Source organism: Condylura cristata, unplaced genomic scaffold (assembly GCF_000260355.1).
Source record: "Condylura cristata isolate star-nosed mole 26May11 unplaced genomic scaffold, ConCri1.0 scaffold00012, whole genome shotgun sequence".
NCBI classification, from domain to species: Eukaryota; Metazoa; Chordata; class Mammalia; order Eulipotyphla; family Talpidae; genus Condylura; species Condylura cristata.
This window is the reverse complement of record NW_004567113.1, coordinates 36,108,872-36,130,394: the sequence shown is the minus strand read 5'-3', so window position 1 is coordinate 36,130,394 and position 21,523 is coordinate 36,108,872. Positions and strand designations below refer to the sequence as shown.

The 21,523-nt window shown below is 41.3% G+C and overlaps 1 protein-coding gene across 1 annotated transcript in view; it reads right to left on the bottom strand.

Annotated features, from left to right (window-relative positions):
* Nucleotides 1–21,462, bottom strand: part of BEND4 (BEN domain containing 4) — a 29,871-nt gene extending 8,409 nt beyond the window's left edge. The window contains exons 1-3 of the mRNA XM_004681326.1: nucleotides 20,985–21,462; nucleotides 12,831–13,397; nucleotides 366–457 (exon numbers count right to left, since the gene is read on the bottom strand). Coding sequence (XP_004681383.1) covers nucleotides 366–457; nucleotides 12,831–13,397; nucleotides 20,985–21,462 — 1,137 coding nt within the window. The remainder of the gene's footprint in view (nucleotides 1–365; nucleotides 458–12,830; nucleotides 13,398–20,984) is intronic.
* Nucleotides 21,463–21,523: the final 61 nt, after the last annotated feature.

Below are 21,523 nucleotides of genomic sequence, written 5' to 3'. Positions count from 1 at the left end.
GTTTCCTCCATAGAGGAAAGGGGCTCTAATGTCTGGAAGGCACCCAAACACTTGCGTCTCACTTAGCATGAGGCCTGGTGATGGGGTACTCAGGAATACTGGCTCTGCCCAGAAATGGCAGGTCGATATCTTCCATTTTGGGGTCATCTGTGAATTGGTGGAAGAATTTCCCACATAATTTAAATGAGATTCCATCCCTCCCCACTTGAGCACAGAGCTAATCTTTGTGAATCAGCCCCTTGCATGCTTTTCCTTCACAGCACATATACTCAAAATTGTACTTGCTACTCAACTTGTTTTGGCAGGTGCTTCATCTTAAGGAAATTCCAAATGGAGTCCCACTGATCTTTTGGCTAAATACCTACCTCGGTGGGCTGGTCAGCTGGCTGTGGGATCAAGAGTTGGTTGTGGTGCTGCAGCACTGTCTTCAAATAATCTAAAACAGTCTGGCAGGGCACTGGGGGTAAAAAACGGTAAGAATTACACATCAGCTACCCTATGGCAAGAAAACAGCTTTAAAATCTAAAAAGATTTTTGATGTAAACTTCTAAAAAAAAATTTACTTTCTCAAGAAAATAGAATCTTTTTTTCATTTGACATCCGTAGTTATTTCAGTTTGTAAATACAGAAACAGATGCTATGGCCTGGAGAGAATTTTTAGGCTCAGCACAATTCACAAAAACTTTCAAGTCAAACTTATTCTAAGATGAATCTGGGTCAACAATAACTATCAATGGACAACTTACAAAAGAGCTAGGTTTTTGATTCCAGTGTAATATTAGCATCCAGTGATGCTTTTAAAAATTAAAGTATTGGAAAATAATGCTTCATTTCTTTAATCAATAATGTAATCCTCATTTCTAAGGACAACTTCATTCCTACTTGTCAATAAAGCAGGGATTTCATACAATGTAGACCTGCTTTTCAACACAAATATACCTGGACACATAATTCTCCTCCTCTGGGGAAGCGCCACTGATTTGGTTATTAATGTTTACGTTTAACAGCTATAGTACTTTTTTTTTGAGACCTTCTCATAGAATTGAATATTGACAATAAAAAGAAACAGCTGTAAACCCAATATAGAGCCTGCCATTTTTATACTATTGCACAAAAACTGTACTACATCTTAAGATGTATGTTAGAGTCCTTTTAGTTTACTAACTAATTATGCCTTTAAAGATCTTAGTAGTTTGATTCATACCTAATATATGCAAACTACTGCCACAATCTACTTTAGCTATTTTCTTATTGTTTCTGTCACAATAAAGGTAATAAAAATATTTAAGTTAAGTCCCAGCTTTAAAGTATTACCACTGAATTTTCTTCACTTTGCTTTTAGGTGAGATTACATTGTAACATAAATCAAAAACACCAACACTCCCTTGAAGAATATGAATGATAGAAATACATTAGGAAATTTGTTCTTGCCAAGAAAAGTATTTTCTTAAATAATTACTCTTTTCATTTTTTTTGGGGGGGGTGTTACATTCAGTGTTTATTTGCCATAAATTTGGAATTTCCAAAAGCCTTAATGTTAACTTTCTTTAAAAAAAAAAAAAAAAGCCGAATTTTGGGGAAAACATAATTGATTTCATTTGTATTCTCAGTTTCCATAATCCCAGAGTACTGGATGATTACCCCTATAGATTTGTATCTTAAATACCCACAGTGTCACTGTTCATAAACAACCACAAATGTCAACCTAAAAAAGGCATGTATGCATCAGTTTGACGTGTAAAAAATGTGTCAAGTATCCCTGATTTCAGCAATCTATTAACAGTCTAGCCCACTGTACAAATGTCTTGGTGAGTGAGGATGGATGTTCTGGTATTGGTGTAAAGTAACAGACAGGGGAAGACAGGTTTATATTGGGCTCTGGGCTTTCCACTATGTGGGCATTGGGATTCCACTCAACTTCTGTAACAGGCTCTTCTACATAGGGCTGAGTGTCAGGCTCCCAATAGCCTCAGATTTTTACATGTCCTTTATAATTTGTAGTTAGAACGAAACACAACTGTACATATGTCACTACTCTGCTGACATATTATTCTGGATTTAGGTTGGGAGTTTCACTTGTAAATACTCATGAACTAGGATTTGAAGGAACTTTTAATTCTTTACCCAAACTTTAGTCTGTAAGATCTTTATGAAAAAAATCTTTAACTGAAGCATAAAGATGCTATGACAAGGGAACACACAAAACCAAATAGTTAATGGGCTTCAACCATATTAAAAATAATTATGTGTAGGGCCCTCCCTGGTGGTGCAATTGGTTAGGCACAGCACTATGAAGCTGGCAGCAGCCACTTCAGCATGAGTTTGAATCCCAGACAGGGAGGCGACCCACATGGCATGGCAGACTTCTGTCTTGCCCACGGCTCCCCTTAGCAGGGTACTTGTCAATCTGCCTGTTCTGCTCTCCACTCTGTCTCTAGTGAATCCTCACTGCACCTGCATCTCTGGCCTGTACCACTGTTTTGTATGCATAAATAAATTAATCTTTGGAGAAAAAAAGAGAAATCTTTGTTTAAAAAAATTATTATGGGCCCTCCCTGGTTGGTGCAACGGATTAAAACACAGCACTGTGAAGCTATCGCAGCCCCTGCAGCATGAGTTTGATCCCCAGTCAGGGAGGTGACCCACACGGTGTGGCAGACCTCTTCTGACCTGCCCGCTGCTCCCCTCAGCAGTGTATTCTGGTCAATCTGCCTAATCTGGTCACTACTCTTTCTGTGGTGAATCTTCTGACCCTTGTATCTCAGTTCTTGTATGCATAAATAAGTAAATCTTTAAAAAAATTATGTGTATAGGGAAGGGATTGGAAAGAAATAAACAAATATGTTAATAGTGAGCCATCACTAACTATATGTTATTGGAAGGACTGGGATAGTTAATACTTTTATTATTTTTTTAAATCATCCTTAGAATAACCAGTTAAAAAATTTCTCTACATGGGTTTACATTGTAATTTAAAAGGTATATGGAATGACTAACTGACTAACTGTTGCTACTCCCCTTTTGCTGTCTCATCTTTTCAGTGTTGTTGGGAGAGAAATCAACTTTCCCAGTCTTTGCACCCCATATATATATATATTTGAATAATATAACAGTTTATTTTTACATCATTTTGTGCATTTTTCTATCTCAGTTGCAATCCCCTTGGGCTTCCATCACCAAATCACCCATGTGCCATCACCACAGTCCAGTGCATTCCCTCCCCCTCGCTGTTTTTGATTCCATTCGCCGCTCCACCCCATAAAATGTCTCTGGTGTATAGCTGTTCATCATTATCATTATTTTCTCTCCTGTTCTGTTATATTCCTGCTATGAGAGAAACCATCAGGTATTTTACCTTTTCTTTATGGCTTATTTCACTAAGCATGATCTTTTCCAGCTCCATCCAAGTTGTTGCAAAAGACATGTGGTTTTTTTTTTTTGTTGCTGAGTAATATTCCATTGTTTATATGTACCACATCTTTTTAATCCAGTCATCCACTTTTGGGCATTTGGGCTGTTTCCATGTCTTACCAATTGTAAATAAGGCAGCAATAAGCATGGGGGTCTGCATCCCATATTTGACCAGCAGTATCAAGCAAAAACAAGGCCAGTTGATTCAAGTATTTTTGGAAGAAAAAGGAGTTTCATGCATGTTTACTAGCAGTAGTGAATTCTATTTAAAGCAAGTTGGTCCTGTATGTTGGTTATTGGGCACAAAGCTGAAGGCCAGGAAGGCACTAAGACAGGCTCCTTTCTTGCAAACTATTCAGACTTAAGAGGCCACTGCCCTGAGCTCTGAGCAACCTCCTCCCCTTCAACCCCTGGGAAATAACTAGATCTGATCCTTAGGAGGCAGAGTCCTCCAGGACCCTTCTAGTCCAGGGGCAGAGTATGCCCTGTTGTTAACATATTTGGAGCATTGCTCCTAGCTAGGGGTGCTTTGGAGAATTATCTAGATTTATGCAAGGAAGCTGTAGAGCCAAATGAAACTTTTATGAAGGGAAAAACAAGTTATCAGTCAGCCTGGAAGTGAAGACCATTGTATTTATAAAGTGGGGATGAAAGGAAGAAGCCCAGACACTTCATTCAAAATGGTGGAAAGTCTTTCTTGCCCATTCTGTTCACCGACAGTTCTGTGGACATGAAGAATTCCTGAGTGAGAATATGGGACCCTCACAGATGATAACCAGTAATCATGCATGCTTCTGTGCAGTACAGGCCAGGCACTGCAACTGTGCACAGCTTCCAAGGGAAGAAGTGAGAACAGAGCTTACAGAAGAAGAAAAAAAAAACAAAACAACCCCACAAGATCCTGAAGAAGCCCATTATGCCCCAGAGGTCTACACATCTAATTGCTTCCTCATGCAAATTATGAATTTTAAGCAATTCATTCATATGGATGGAGAAGATACCACCTCAGACCCAGTGGATATGTTTCATTAATTCATTTTGCAAAAAAGTCAGATGCATCTAGTAGACTTAAAGAGGAAATAAATGAAGAGCCAAAAACTGCAGGAACTTTGAAAACGGCAGGAAGGACATGAAAGTACTCAAAATATCCCTAGTACTTATTCTTATATTGATGGTTACTATTTTCCCCTCTAAGAAACATTTAAAAAAATGTTTGTCTGACAATTGTGGAAAGAGTTTAAAATACTTGGGAGGAGAACAGAGTAGGAAGATCTTTTGTGCCAACTAAAGCAAACATTGAGTGGGTTGAAAGTATTCCAACAGTGGCCTAAGACACCTAGATTGAGTGTACAGTCCTTAAAAACAGAGATCCGGGGAGCCCATGGCTTGTATTCTCATGGTCAGGGCAGACTAGTTAATTTGCACAGCTAGGATCTTCAAGACATTCTAAGATAGTATGACAAGATAACTCTTAACAATAAGACTTGGGAATTAGTCCTAAGTAGTTCTTAGGCACTGTTTTTTCCCTTAATGTATAAACTCTGGTACTTATTAACTACATGATTCTGGCAAATTACTAACCTCTTTTAGCCTCTGCTATCTCACCCACAGAACAGGGATAATTTCCTACTGCACACAGCCACTGTGAGGATTAACTAGAATAATACATGTAAAGTAGAAGGCCCCCAGTAAATACTGCCTAATGTAAGCTATTGTCTTTTTATGGCTAGGAGTCTGGAGAATTCCTCATAGAGGCCACTTAATTGACTCTGCTGACTTGGCTGTTGTCTGAGTGACTATTAAATAAGGCTCTTTTAAGGCAAATTGCTTCAAGTCTGTTCTTGCTCATATTAAGGGTGCTTGGGTCTTGAGTGCCTAATTTCAATGCATTTAAAATCTTAATCAAAGTTTCTCTTCTAATTCTTTTTTTTAAAAAAGATTTATTTATTTATGCATTCAAGAACTGGGGTATAGGCCAGAGGTGCAGGTGGTGAGAGGATTCATCAGAGACAGAGTGGGGAGCAGAACAGGCAGATTTACTGAAATACATTGCTGAAGGGAGCAGCAGTTGAGTCAAGAGAGGTCTGCTGCACCATGTGGATCACCTCTCTGGCTAGGGTGGAACTTGTGCTGCAGTGGCTACAGAGGGCTTCACAGTGCTGTGCTTAAATTAACCCCTTGTGCCACCAGGGAGACCTCTCTTCTAATTCTTTAAATATTATTGAACCTACCTTGTTATATCCTTGTTTTAAGCCTTACAACATTTATTTCAAAACATACTATATACAATTTCACAGGAAAACTGAAATTATTTACTGTCTTTTGATGACCATATTATCTGTGCACATCTATGATCTTAAGTGTCCTACTCACATGTTCTCTGTGAAATAGAAGCCATTGAGTTGCAAATACCTAGCCCAGTTATAGGTAAAAAATACCTAGCCCAGTTATGGGTAAAAAAGTATGGTTAGAACTTTCGATAAGAACAAAGTCCTTAGTCCATTTAAATTAATTGACATGTAGATGCTCCAATATCCCTAAAACACTGGGCTGAGAACCGGGGTACAAAGATGACTATGACTTAGATCTTTGTCCTTAAGGATCTTACATGGCCTGTCTGTCCTCATACTGGGACACTAGGAGAGACAGACACAGAATAACAACTTCCCTTTAAGAGAAGTATCTGTGATGAGCTCATGTAAATAAAGCAGTTACTTCTGCCTGAGAACTGGGGAAAGGTATGTGGGAGAGATTCCCTGACCTGGGTACTGAAGGAGGGGTAGGAGCTGCTCTCAAGGCAAAGGAGAATATGTTTTAGGATTGGAGTGAACAGGAGGGGTAGGGGAGCACCTCAGTGTGTGCCTGCTAAGGAATCACAAATTGTCCAGTGAGGTTGGAACATCTGGTGAATAGTGGAAACCTAGGATGGAGTTTCCAGAAGTAGGCAAAAAGATTCGTGTCATCAAGAACCTTACGTCATAGAGGGTGCTGGGTTGCCTGCACAGACCAGATGATAACGTTGGGAGGCTTTTCAGCAGATCAGGGGCTTTTTAGTGGGGAAAACCCAGAGGCTGGCAGAGGGGGTGGCTGGCTGTGACAACTGTCCATACTCTAAAATAGGCCCCAGAGATAGTAGTGCAGAGAGAGGAAGAACCTGAACAGATGGACATGGAAGGGGGAGAACCCAGAGGACAAGAGACTGAAATGTGGGAAAGTAAATTTTGGATACATTGGAGGTTCTCACTGATGAACAGTGATCTCTCTATAAGGTTAAGAATACATTTATAATCTCAGAAAAATCATTTAAGTCTTTTGTATTACCAGGCACAGAAGGATTTCCCTCTGTTTCTTAAAGTTGCCATTGAGTTCTCACTAGTGGGTAGACAGTTGCTGTTTAACACTTCCAGTGTTCCTATACTATTATTAACCTCACTTTACAGATAACGCAAAGTGAGGTTCAGAAAGTAAGTTTGCCAAAAGTCACAGTAGCAGAAATACAAACTAAGGTTTACCTGACACCTTCTGTCACCCACAATCTCACAATAGCAGCAAGAATTGTGATGTCTTTCACCAAATTCTAAGTGAAAGTATTCAATCGTGTACTTTATCTCAATTTTTTTTTGATTTATTTATTTATGAAGTGTACAGCCAGAGGTGTAGGGGGCAGTGAGAGGATGCACCCGAGTGGGGAGCAGAATAGGCAGATCTATGAAGTACACTGTTGAGGGGAGCTGTGGGCGGGTCAGAAGAGGTCTGTCGCGCAGTGTAGGTCGGCTCCCTGGCCAGGGATCGAACTTGTGCTACAGTGGCTGCGATAGCTTCATAGTGCTGCGTTTTAACCCGTTGTACCACCAGCAAGGGCCCTATCTCTGATTTTTTTTTTTTTTTTTACTCAATGCATTTACTTCATTTATTTAGCACCCCCATGTTAAAATATGATCAGTCAGTTTCCCAGGACCAGAACTACCTAAGCAAACCACTGACACCTATGGGCATGTGGGTGCTGAGGGTGGCGAGAGCACCTACAGGTATACTGACATCACTTTTACTCTAAAATTACTGTTGTTCAAAACATGACAGTATTGATTTGTTTTTAAATCTTTTTTTAGAAATGGCAATGGTGGACAAATCAGAAGTGTGTAGCCTTGAGGTATACAGTTGGTCCTTATTATCTGCAGATCCTTATTTGCAAAGTTTCCTACTCTCTGAAACCGCCTGACTTCAGTATTTGTGGCTCTCTTGCAGATCACTGAAATTTCGAGTTGCCCAACATGCACATTCTAAGCTGAGACTGAACAAGGTAACACTGACTTCTGAGTTCAGCTCTCAGTTGTAGCAAGTATTCTTTAATGGTCTATTTAGTGCCATGTTTTCTGCATTACTGTGTTTTTTTGGTAGTGGTCTCTGCTTAAGGTGGACCCTACTTGTAGAGCTGAAGAGCTACTGGATGTTCTTAAGTGCAAGAACATATGATGCGTGGAGAAAATGCATGTCAAGCTGTATTCAGAAATGAGTTAATGGTGCGGCTGGCTGTGCGTTCCACGTTAATCAAACACTATGTACATTTAATTAAGGTCTCTTTAAACAAAAATATATATGAACAAGCTGATGATTGATGAAAATGTTGTGACCAGAACTCTGTATTTTCCCCAACACTAAAGGTTCAGTATTTGGTAATTTAGTATTCACTAAAGTTTCCTAGAATACAAATACAAGATTGAAAAAGATTGTTTTGAAGGTGGATGGGGGTAATAAATCTCATCTTAAATCAAGAGGCTGGATCCTACAGATGGCAACAGACTACACTTGTTCAACTTTTAACTTGTCTGTAAAATGGGAATATTAATAAGCCCATTAATAGCCCAATATTAATATTGCTGCCCCATGGAATTATGAGGATAAACAGATGATCATACATCTACATCCATTTCTTTGGCACTTAGAATATCTTAGGTTATTTTTAATGTGTCTTAATTATTCAAGTTTGGAAGCTATTTCTAAACTATACTTTATGATTTGAAGATCCACATTTTCTCCCACATGTAAAAATCTCTGAACTTTGTGTTCAAAGATAAATACAATCTACAATTGTGACATACTTTTCATGAGAAAAATATAAAATTTTGGGGTGTCTCACATTCAATGGAATCTTGAGTTAGATAAAATACAGTATTTTATATCCACCCTCACTTAAGAGCATCTTTAACTGGTGTTGACTGGTGTTGACCGTAAGCTTTCAAAGTAAATTTGACATTCTAACTTGACACACTCCACTGAGAAGTTTCCCTGTCATTTTCCTTCAATAACCCCTCATTCTCCATATTCAAAATGCAAAATATCTCTTCCTCTGTGACTTTTAAAACTATTTTCACTTCCTTTAAAAAAATTTAAGCTTTTGAACAGCCTAATTTCTATTGTGATAATCTAATACAAAAGAAAATGTGCTAATGTCATTTCCTTGGGATAAAATATTAATTGCCTACATCTGCAAGTATCTTTGGAAAGTGAGTACTTTCTAGACACTCCCTACTTGCATGTGACTGGTAATTAATAAGACTTTATTGAATATTTAACAAATAACACAGAGTCCCTGAGGGGTGTGGGAAGCAACACACCTCTCTCTTTTTGATAAGGCCTGACACTTTCTTTTGTCCCTTTTATAGCCACCCAAGTGAAATAATTTTTCCCTGCGGACTAAGAGGTTCATTTTTAATGAACTCTCACTTCAAGAACTGTTCTCAGACATAAGTGCCTTATTCCAGGAGAACAAATGAAACTCGAATCTCAGCACTGCTCAAAAGCATGATTCTGGCATGGCAGAGAAGTGCCTGGGGTATACGGTCTTGGTCCTGATCTGTGCAGGTGCCTCAGCTCCTTGTTAACTTTATTTCATCTGCTAACTGCGGAATGCTACTTTCTCCTTTGTAATCGTCCATCCTTGTGTGCTGTAAAGAGTGACCCTATAAGAAGGGTAGAGTCTAGGCTAAGAAATGCCCAGGTTTACCCTGGAAATGGACTGGCCTGTAAGGACAAGAGAGACCAGCTGGGGCAAGTGGGAAACTGTAACTGCTTAAGGAAAATCAACCCTTCAGGGAAAAATCAATTGGAGAGTTACCACTTTCAAAACATTTTTATGTGCAAAACCAGTGTATTATTTGTTGTCCTTTTCTTTAAAGGGGAATCTAAAGTAACAAGCTCCCTATCTCCCAACACTCACAGCTGAGAGTGAAAAGTGGATTCTTGGGTGGTAGTCAGGTTTATTTAAAAAATAGAATTTAGGAGGAGAGCAAGAGGATGGTAATATCTCCCTTTGGTTCAAGTTTTCATCCCCAAAGGACCCTTTCAACCCAAAGTCCACTATGAGGTGTTCCTAAGTTATGAGGAGCTATGGTAAGTAATCACAGATAAGCTTACTTTTCCTGAACTTTGCACTGTTTTTTTTTCTATTAACAACTGTCAACTGATTTCTATCTACATAGCTGGGACTTCAATGTGGATTATTTAAAGCAATCATACTTCCATGTGCTGTCAGTGGGGGCTGTACACAGGGCTGGCATGTTTGCAGTAAGCATGGTGACCAGTAGCCCAATTTTAACCAGTGTTACTCAATGTTTAGCCAACAAGAGGAGTCAAGAAATGATAGCACTTTGGTCTTTCTGGGACCTGGAGGACAATGATTAGAGGAAGGCCAGTGGTGAATTATCACTAACACAGATTATTTTACCTGGTATAGATTTAAGAAACAGGAGTTGGATTAAAACCCAAATTTGCATAGTAACAAGTAATAAAGATGAAGAATCAGACAACAAGACTCTAGACGTCTGTGTCACCTCCCTGCACACTGAAACACTTGCCCACAGTATGGAAAAGCTGATGTAAGTATATACAGTTGTCTGAGCTCCAGAACACTGCTTCCTCCTCAATGAGAGAAGAGGATGGGGAGTAAGATGGAATATTCCAATAGGTGGTAAAATTCATAGTTAATTGACCATTATTTATGGTACTATGAAAGTTGACGAGCTGCACCCATGTTCTCAGACCTGATGAAGCCAGTGGCACTCTGGTTCTAGGGCATTCACTCAAGTCCTACCTGGGTTGTCTCCAGTCAGAGCCTGTTTGTTTAGGAAGACACCCGTCTGCCTCTAACCTCAGGGCTCTTGGGCAAAAAAAGGGGATGGATTTACTTCATCACTTTCTTCTTTCCCATGAAATAACACTAAATCTAAATTCCAAAATATTCTGAATCAAACCATTTTGATTTGGGTAATTCATCTTTTAAGTGAAAGGACAGAAGGAAAATAAACCTGAAATAAACTTCTGATCTGGCAAATTCTTAATATTTGTTTTTGTCTCTAAGTGCACTAATAAATGAGTAACTTCCTTCAATATTTCCTTTTTAGATTAGTTGCCAAACTGGGCTGTACAAAGATAGAGTAAGGAAAAGAAAAATTAATTTCTACTTTAAATATGCATCAGCTATCCCTCCCTGGTGGCCTAAAGGGCTTAAGTGCAGCATTGCAAGTGATCTCCCCAGCCCTGGAAGTGACCCACATGGCGGGGCAGACCTCTCCTGACCTGCCTGCTGCTCCCCTCAGCAGTGTACTTCCTCAGTCTGCCTGTTTTGCTCCCCACTCTGTCTCTGGTGAATCCTCTCACTGCCCCTGCACCTCTGGTCTGTATTCATAGATAAATCTTTAAAAAGAAAATCAGCCCTAAAAATTTTAATTCTTCATGTATGTTTTGTCTGGGACATAATGTATTAGCATAGTACAACATGTATGTAACTGAGCAAAAATAAGTGCAGATGACAATATGCTCAAAAATTTTTACCAAAAAGTTTGAGGATTTTGTTCTAATGATCTTAATACCTTTGAAACAACAACACAATGCAGGAATGAATTCAAAGATGTTGCAAAGTGAGTACCTTTCCAAACAACAACAACAACAACAACAAAAAGGCTTTGTAACCCAGAGAAGATCTTGCCTCAGGGGCACAAACAGTTTGGAATCAGCTTAATTACTGGTCTGTCTTTGATCAATTCCTTTTTGTTTACAATTGTTTATTAACTTTAGGGAGGAGTTTGCATACTAAAAAGAGAATATAACTGTTGAACCTAACAAGAAAAGTGAAAAATTAATGGCATACAAGAGATCATTTGTTCACCACTATTCCAGGCCTGCCTCTGAAGGTATCTTTCATTTTCATTTCTATCACTAACTAATCAAGCACATATACCTATGTTTCTAAAAAATAAAAACACCAATTTGAAGGAACAGAATTAGCTTTCGAACAGAATTCAGACTCAGAGAACCTGGCCTATCCCAATCTCACTGTGCAACATCTAGGAATTACCTTATTATTGAAAGAAATTTTTTTTTAAAAGATTTATTTATTTGTGCATACAGAACTGGGGTACAGGTGAGAGGCTCAGGGGCGGTGAAAGACTTCACCAGAGACAGAGTGGGGAGCAGAACAGGCAGATAGACGAAGTAAGTACACTGCTGAGGGGAGCAGCGGGCAGGTCAGGAGAGGTCTGCCACGCCATGTGGTCACCTCCGGGGCAGGCGGGAATCAAACTAGTACTTTAAAGCGCTGCGCCGCCAGGGAGGGCCTGAAAGAAATTTTTTAATAGAACTTTGTTTTTTAGTCATATGCCCAAGAAAACCTAGACACTTAAACATAGACAGTGGCTCATCTTTAAACTTCTTTTTGGCACCGGCAACCTAAGGGCATCCTAAGCTTTACTTTTTCCCAACCTTTCTACACCACTGGCCTCAAACAAGAACTTTATTATAATGCATTAAGTATGTACATGATGGAAACTTATGAAAGAGAATCCAGGGTGGAAGCTTCACAAGGCCAGAAACTAGAGATGGGGACAGAAATGACAGAAAGTCACTAAACCTACCATGGAAGAGCTGTAGGCACAGATGGTTACAGAAGGGTCACTGCAAACAAACCCAGTCCCTACAGATTAACTCAATCAGGGCTACAGCTAACAGATGCCACAACAGATACAACTCCACAAAGGAATGAATCCCCCAAGAGAACACTACATAAAGATACCCCTTAATCTGGCAAAACGCAGATCTTGAATGAAACCTACCCACTACACAGGTCTCTAAATCATCTTTTCCCTTTCAAATAAAATTCTGGGCCCTGCCTGTGTCTATGTAAGTGCCTCCTTTTCCCTAATAAACCTGCCCTTTTTATTGCAGCCTTTGGATGTTTGTGTCCATGAAAACAGCTTTTCCCCTAGTAAATTTGCTATGTGCTGTGAAATAGGTATTTGCCAAAACCTTTCTTGTGGGTACCCAAGGATCCTACTCACTGAATCCCAACACCTGAACCCCATCATATACACATAAAAGACAACAGAACGAGTTATAATTAGCTTACAAAAAACATGGCTGGTTACCTGGGACACTCTCTAATTTCCTTCTGAGCTCTTCATTTTCTTGCTGCAGTGAAATAACTTCCTGCTCCAGCTCTTGGCATCGAGGACAATAGCCTTCCTCTTCCTCCTCCTCTTCCTCCTCTGGCAGTGTAGAAGAGGACGGGTGACCGTGGGATTCAGATGTTGCTGGGGAGGTCCAGCCACCTAATGTATGCACTGGGGAGGTTGACAGAGGATCCACATCGGCCAGGTGGCCATACTCATTGACAGATGAGGTGTTTGGTGTTGGAAAGCTCCCTGAAAGCAGGTAATTTTGTAGGGAGTCAGTGAAAACTCTCAAAAAGGCAGAAGTTTGTTGTTTCCTTTGCATATATTGCATCTCTATGTCAACATTGTCTGAGGTCTGACTGTGGACCCCTTTTCCAATGTGACACTGGTCTTGTCTTTCAGTATAACTTGAACCTTCCTGTTTTACACAAGAAATCATGGATTGAGAATGGTTGGAGTCCAGAAGTTTCCCTCCACAATTTAAGAGACTAAGGACGCGGCTGCATTGTTGGGCAAAAGCATCCAAGATCATTCGACTCTCTGAAACACATGAAAAGAAACATCAGAAACTGACCATCAAAGTAAGGCCCTCTATTTTGAGCACAACATTCAAATATGTTAAGTATATTCTTAGTCTGTTACAAACCCAAGTGACATGGTGAATCTGCTTTTAATGGGTTGTATAGCTTTTTGTTGCTCTGTGACTGCTGAGATGCCTGTTGAATTCCCCTACTCCCCACCCACACCCCGGGCCTTTTCTCTGGGAAAGGACTGGTCTGTGCCTTTGGGGACTTCATAGAGATTTCCTTCTCTGTGGCATTAACTGGACTGCATAAGTCTGAACTCACACCTTTGGCTTCATTAATATCCTTACTCTAATGAATCGAGCCAGCCACAGCAGACTCAATTCCTCATTGATAGGCGGGCTTACAGCAATCATTACTTCTATTTCTGGAGTGCCCTCATGCCCTTGCTATTAATCAGCTGATACAATCCCTGCCGAGAGTGAGAGTACGTTGCTCCCAGATGCAAACTGGAGAAGAAAGATAAGTCTTTTTGAAGAGCTCACTAGGCATCTAAGGCAAAACAAAGAGTGGGCCTATAAGCCAAAAGATGATGAGCTCCAAGGAAAAACTCTGTGTAACCAACATCTGTGTTCACTGTTCTCATTTATCAGCTACTTTGGATTTCCATGTGTATGTTCCTCTATGTCCGTATCATGTAAAAAGCAGTGGTGCTGCTGCTTAGAGTCTCTTTAGTAGATTTTCAAAGTTCCTAAAATGGTAATATACTGAGTATACCAGTTAGTTCACAGATGCAAATGCCAATTACACTAACTGTCAATAGTGAAAAGCAGAAATTCACTGCAGAACCCCCAAAGTGTGACTGACAATGTCAGTCTAAGTGCCTTGAAAAATTCACCTGAAGAGTAAACATCACAAGACAGATTCCCTTGTTTCCTGACCACACCTACAATGGGCTTTTTATAAATACAAAGGTACTTTTTAGAGCTTACATAGATGTATGAGGATGCCTCTCATTTCCTTTCCCTGCTGTCCTAGTATAAAGAGGACAAAGAAAATACTGTAGATTTTATATGTCAGTAACTACTGCCTGTGACAGAAATGTAATGAGCTACTTGCTGACACTGAAAATGTAGACTAGCTGTATTTTTCTTGTGTGTGTGGAGGGGACAACACTTTTAAAATGAAAAAGAGAAGAACAAGATGCTCGAGGGCTTCTATGCAGACAATGGGAGTAAAATAGTTACAAGAAATCAACTTTTCCAGAAAATCCAGGATGTATAATCAGTGCAACTTTTCTTCAGAAACCTTTATGTAGTACTTCCTCAGTTACTCTGTTGTATTTTTCTTACTGTTCTTTCATGAATACTGAAGATATTGGAAAGGAGAGTTCAAGTCCTGCTTCTCAAGTATTTTAAAAGATGTCCTTAAAGTCTGGAGCATAGTCAAGCACACAGGAGCCATTCCCCACATCTCCCAAATCTATAAAATGTTGCCTTTCCTAAATCCTTCTTAAAAATCATCATTGAGAACACAGAGTCACATCTCTCCAGTTCAGGTTGTTATAGGAGGCCTCATTACTGGAGGCTACTGGGTTTCAGTGCACTGTCGTCTGAGGGCCAGCACAGTACCACAAGAAGCACTTGCTGAATACATGTGGGGCTCGTGCAAATAAGTAGAGAATTTTAGTTTAGGGAATTTCAGATTTACTTGACTGAGGTGGGGCTGACAATGCAACTCTAGGCAGGCTGACAATCCAAAGGGAATAGAGCTTCGTTTCACTTAAGATCAGAGCTACCCTTAGACACAGGCAGGAGGGCTCCTACCTTGACATTACATCCTCTCTCCCTGCAGTCAGGTACCCATAATCCAGGAATTCCCTCCTTAAACTTCTTTAAGGGCCTGTGCTGGTCTCTTTCCTAAGCCATTCTCTCCCAAAGACAGATTCAGGTGCCAGAGTTTGGAGGCTCAGATGCAGGCTTTCATCTATATGTTTGAATGTATGTGAGCTCCCTCATAGTGGAAGACAGAAGGGTAGAAGAGAAGGTCATGCATAGGCTGGCTGAAAACTCCTAAGTCGGATCTGGGCATTATGAAGTTGTATTTGTCAGGATGGGTGGATCAAATACATTTTTATTGAAAACTTTATTTGTAACTTTTATAATTACTTAGATATACAGCATATATTTAAGAATCACTCCACAATTTGTGCAAATTTTTTGCACAACTGAGTGTGAAGAAAAAAAACAGATGCCAAATAAAGTTTCCGGCTAGAAATGATTGATGGGCACTTGAAGAAGCAGCCAAGGTAAAGTCTGCTTACTATCTTGGGGATGATGGGATGTGGCTATCTTTTATACCCCCAAGGCCAGAATTGATGATAGCTCCACCCTCAGCTGGAGCTCCACTGAGCTCATGATTTAACTAAAAATTCCCAAAGACATCAAATACTGATTTCTTTACAGTAACCAAAACCAAATGCATAAGAGAGTAAACAGTTGAACCATACAAGTGGGGGAGGGCTACATGTTGCTCTGTCATTTACCTACTTCAGGGTTTTTGTTCTTTTATTAGTAAAATCAAAGGATGATATTGATTGGGAATTTTCAATTCTAGCTCACTAGCAGTTTTCATTCATTTTAATCCTATAATCCCATTCTAGACCTGAAGTTGTATTTACTGTTTGCATTTTAATCAGCATAGTCCCAATTGATTTACAGCTTGCAGTCCTTTAACATAACCTTGATGAAAGGAACAAAATATGAAAGAAAAGGCTAAAATAGAATTGTCTACAAAGACCTGCTTGAATATATTCATTCAATGTTCTAAGTAACACTCACTAGTTTTAATTATATTGATAAATCACATTAGAGTATAGATTTTAAGGGAGGATCTGACTTAAGGGACAAGTATGATTTATTTTCTTAATTGAAGGATAAACTCATAATATGCTGAGAAAATCATTATGCAATATACTATGTTATGAAGATAATGTATTAAAGTGCCTTCAGAATATCAGAGACTCGCCACCATCTTAAAACATTTCTTGTCTGAAGTTGTTTTTTTAAATGCTTCCTTTGGAATTTGTTTTCAGAATTGATATGTTAAAATAACTCAAAGTTGAATTTCTCCCTTTTCTATTACCTTAAAATATGTGAATAGTAATTTAACATCAATACACTGAAGAGTCTAATGAAAAATATTACTATTATACTTGGTAGAAAAAAGCAAATCTTTCCACTTAGTACATATTGCAGCCAGCAATATTTCAGCTCTCCAGACAGAATATAATTAGAAATGCAAGTACTGTGCGATGCCCATTATCGCTATGAAATGGAGAAAAGTTCTGTTTTCATATGAACACAATTGAATGGTCACTGATCCATGATTCTTAATTGAGCAAAGTGTGAACATGTATTTTGAATTTTTTTAAATTGTTTTCCCCCCTAGTCACAGACTGCTCCACTCAACTACAGCAAGGAAGTACGAAGTCGACAGTTTACAAAGGGACTTTAAAACAATCTAACTTTACCCTTAAACAGTTCCAAAATTAAGCACCAAAAAGTATTCATAAATCACAATCACAGGACACTCTTAAATGTCTATGCTCTAATTTATTTTGCTTTATGGTACAGTCTAGTGGGAGGTAATACCATTATCAAATTGTGGCTTTTCTGACTCCAAAATCTGAACCCATGATTGTTTTTTTAATTAAAAATTTATTTCTTGAAATTCTTCTGAATTTAATCTATCCTAAATCTGATAAATGAATAGGAAAAAGGATGGGGACTTGGCAATCAAACACAGGCTCCCTACTTTCACATCCTTTGTAAGTAAAGCCTTGAATGGAATTTGCCCATCACAGCACATCCCCAAGAGTATTCTGCTTCTGTGAGGGAGATCACAGTAGTCGAGATTAGTGGTAACCTTTTGATTTTAGCCCAGTGAAGGGTGAAATATATTAATATTAAAAAATGCAGAAGCAAAAAAAAAATTTTTGTGACCTACTATCATGTATCCATACATTATATCTACTAAGAGGATTTTCAAGTAGTTGAAAATAGATGATTTCCTCAAAACATTAAAATAGCTTCTTTTTAGTGAGAAGACTTCATGGCTTAGAAAATAGAAGTTAGAAAATGAAAGCATCTTTGGAAAAATTACTCTTGTCTTAAATCAATGAACTATGTCTTTTAAAAAAAATGTCATCCAATTTTTTTTCATAATGGCAAACATCAACACAGCAAAACAGGATGCAATTTTTCTAAATAAATAAATCAATGATGTGTCAAAAATTAACAGATGAGTTAATATACTCGGTGCTATCAAAACCAGATGGTGCTTCCTAATATTCATCCTGCTCAGTCAATCCTTGAATATTTTCTGGACCATCGGTATATAAAATAGGATGCTGCTATTTGTGATGGCAAACAAAAGCAATCATGCCTGCCAAGCACATACTATAACAGGCAGCATTTCAGCTCTGCTAGACAGAAAGTAATTAGAATGCTTTTAATGTCCAAAAGAATGATGCTGATAGGCTGCCACAGATGTGTAGATTTATGAATATTTATATGGTGGTTTATAGCTGACACTTTTATCAGTTGAAGAAGATAAAATATCTGCCTGACTCAAAAGCTTGACAGTCAGGTTAATAAAATCTCATTAAAGAGAATGACCTATGCAATTATATAGGATTTATTGTAATTCATTTTTGATTGTACTCTGCTTAAAGATGCAATTTCCCATTTCCTGATGCCAAATTTAGGCTGCATATCAAGATCTACGTGGGTTTTAACTCTAAGCCTCCCACAGAGGAAAAATATGCTTTTAAAACCATGGTATATTACCCCTTTTAAGGAAAATTATACTCTTCATGAGATTTTGTAAGAATGCTGAAAAAAATCTATTTTTAATCACATATTTCTCCTCTCAATCGTTTATGGCCCTTAATGGCAAATAATGTTCACTTAAATCCATTCATCTTTTCACTGCATTTACTCTGGACAGTCAGTTAGCTCCCTCCTATCCTTGACTCATTTCATCACATCAATGTTTTGACTATTTTCAGTTTACAAGGCAAGCCGAGACATTTCAATAACACTTTTGTGAGGGTGCAACAAGCAAAGCACTACCCCCACCTAGGATGCTGAAATGGCCGGCAGCCAGTGCACACAAGCTCATTGGTTCAAAGTGGAACCACTGGCTCCTCAACTAACCAATCAGCTCTTCAGGTGACTGTCCCTCTGATGGCTACTCACATCACTGTGCCTGTTAAGGGATAGCTTTGTCCATCAATTATTAATATTATGACTACAATTCATGATTCTATCCAAATTCATGATTCTAACTATGACCTTTGGGGGGGGGGGCGGGTAAGATGGTAGAACAGAACTTTACATTCCCATCTTCCCAACAAGCACAGAGCATCCTGCCCTACTGCTGCCAACCTTACCTCTCAATGGCCTCTCTTAAAAGAACAAAATCCTTGAGAAGTAAGAAATGCAGGGTGTTTGAGGGGCATCTACAAAACCCTTTTTATTCCTTTAGATTCACCAATTTGATTTCTACATGGGGACAGAGACAAACTGAGTAATTTAGAAAAAACACTGAAAAAGAACATTTAGAATAAGGTAAAGAGAAAAACAAACTTAACGGGGGTATTATCAGAGTAGAAGAGGCCATGGAAAGGGTAAGAAGTGACTGCTGCAGAAAAAAGAAAAAATACTAGAAAAGCAGCAGAAAAAAGTAAGGTTAAATTGGAAATAAGAAATGTCAGACTTAAAGTGCCTACAGGTAAGTAAAAGGTTAAAAGGCAGTCAACAAAGCCTGAGGAGAAAAAGCAAGATGAGAGCATGAACTGGGCAAATAAAGAGAACCCCAAAGAATAAGGTGAACTCCAGTTATGCAGAGCAGTATGCAAAATACAGAAAGTGGGGAAAGGACCCAAACTTCAGAAAAGCAAGAGGAATATAAAGACAAAGCAGAGCTGGGCAATAGAGATGGGCATTAACAAGATGTAGTTGGGAAAGAATAAGACCTCAAGCCCAGAAAAGAATGAAAACCTCTTTTAGAAGGGAGGAAATCATCAGACGGAAGTGGAAAAAGAAAAATGGGAAGTAGCCTAACAATGAATATAGAAACACAATAGAATATTGGACCCAGAGCAGCTACAAAAACAACAGACCCACAAACAATAAGGACACTCAAATAAGAACCCCGCCCAAAACCTACCAACATCTCCAAACCAGCCAGGCGAGCGACAGAACCAGTCTTCACTATAACCTGCAATTAGATTTTCTTTCTGAAAATCAATCCTTCATGTGTCAAAATATTGACAAATAAGCAAACATTAGTGTAGACATCTAGAACTCATTTAGAGACAATGCTCTTATTCTCATTCGGGGGAAGAAAACCTCGGGTTCAGAGATGTAGAATTCGGGGGCGGGGGTAGGGGCTCCAAAGCACCATAGAAGACCTGCAAAGGAACTTTTAGTTTGGACGTGCTGGATCAGCGTGGCTGCGGGAGCAGAGAGGGCCCTGAGGCGCAGGCCCCACTTAGGGGCCTTTCTACAGCCCACCTCCCTCCCTGCCGCCGAGAAGGGCTGGCTTTTCTTTAGGAGTCTCCAGGTCTCATACCCCGGGGTGGGAACTCCCCACAAGACCTCTCTGCAGGGCCGGGACCCAGAGGCTTGGCAGCCAGCGGTGCAGCCGGGTCCCCCCCCACGGGGCTGGGGATGGACGGTGGGTCCCGCGCCACGCGGCGCTCTGGGGTTGGGGAGTAGGAGCCGGAAGAGGTCGCTTTCCCTGAAGTCGATCTCAGGGGCGAGACCAGTCACTACCCGCATGGCCCAGCAAAGAAGCCCGATGTCTGCCACCCACGAGCTGGGACTCTGGGGTTGGGGGGTGGGTAAAGGAGGGCAGAGAAAACGCCGCAGAGACACTGCGCAGGAGAGAAACGAGGGACAGAAAAAAAAAAAAAAAGAGCCCGGGAGCCAGACGCGTGGGGCGCGACCGAGTGAGAGTGCATCCAAGAGAGGGAGAAAAAGACTACCAGAGCAACGAGGAAGTAGAGAGAAGGAAAAGACAAATGGAGGAAATTGGGTGATAGCGACAAGTGGAAGGAAAAAGTGAAGCAGGGGAGGGGAAAGAAAGGGTGAGCGTCCCTGAGAGTCGCCAGAGCAGTTCCGGCGTCTCCGGGAGCGGCCGCGCTGGTCATCGCAGGGTATGTGGCCCCCACTCCCCGCGTACAACCCCGCGCCAAGGCTGCCTCCCGGCCCGGGCCGAACATTCCCCGCCGCCGAGTCGCCCCCGCCGCGCTTCCCGGGCGCCAACCTGGATCCGAGCGGCGGAGCCACCTGTTAGGAGGCGCGCGCGCCGTCGGAAGCCCAGAAGCAGCGGCGGCGGCGAAGCCTCTAGAAGTTGCCGGCGGCGCGCGAAGGCCTCAGGGGTGCGCTCAGACGCCCAGACTCCACCTCAGCCGCCCTCTCCACTCCCCTCGAGCGCGCAGGAGCCTGTCCACAGGCCCCCGGCACCTCCCGCCCGGGTCCCTACCCCTCCCCCGGCCGTGGCGGGAAGGAAAGTTGCACCCAAGAGTTGGTACCTGCGCTGAGCTCCAGGCTGGTGCCGTCGCCGCTGGCGCTGCTGCTCCCCGCGGCCGCCGCCGGGCCCGGGCCGTACCTGACGACGGCGGCGAAAGACGAGGACGACGACGCGGCGGGGGCCACGGGCGGCGGCGCCGAAGTCCTCAGGTGGCCCTGGGGCGCGGCGGGCGTGCACGACGGTGACGACGACGAGGCGGCGGCGGCGGCCCGGCCGGGCCCGGGGGGGTAGGTGCTCTGCGCCTGGAACTGCTGCGGCGGCGGCGGCTCGCTGCTGCTGATGGAGACGGCGGCGTGCGGCGCGAAGGGCGGCGGGGGCGGCCGGACGTGCGGCAGCTCCACCAGGGTGGGTCGGTCGTAGCGCTTGGCCAGCGCGGGGCGCTTGCTGGGGAACGTCTTGAGGACGCTGTAGGGGCTGCGCTGCTTGTAGATTTTGGGGACGCTGGGCCCCTCCTCCGCGGGCTGCATCTCCTCCTCCATCCTGCGCCTCGCGGCCGGTCCCCGGTCGCACGCCCCCTCCCTGCCGGGCGCCGGACTCCGA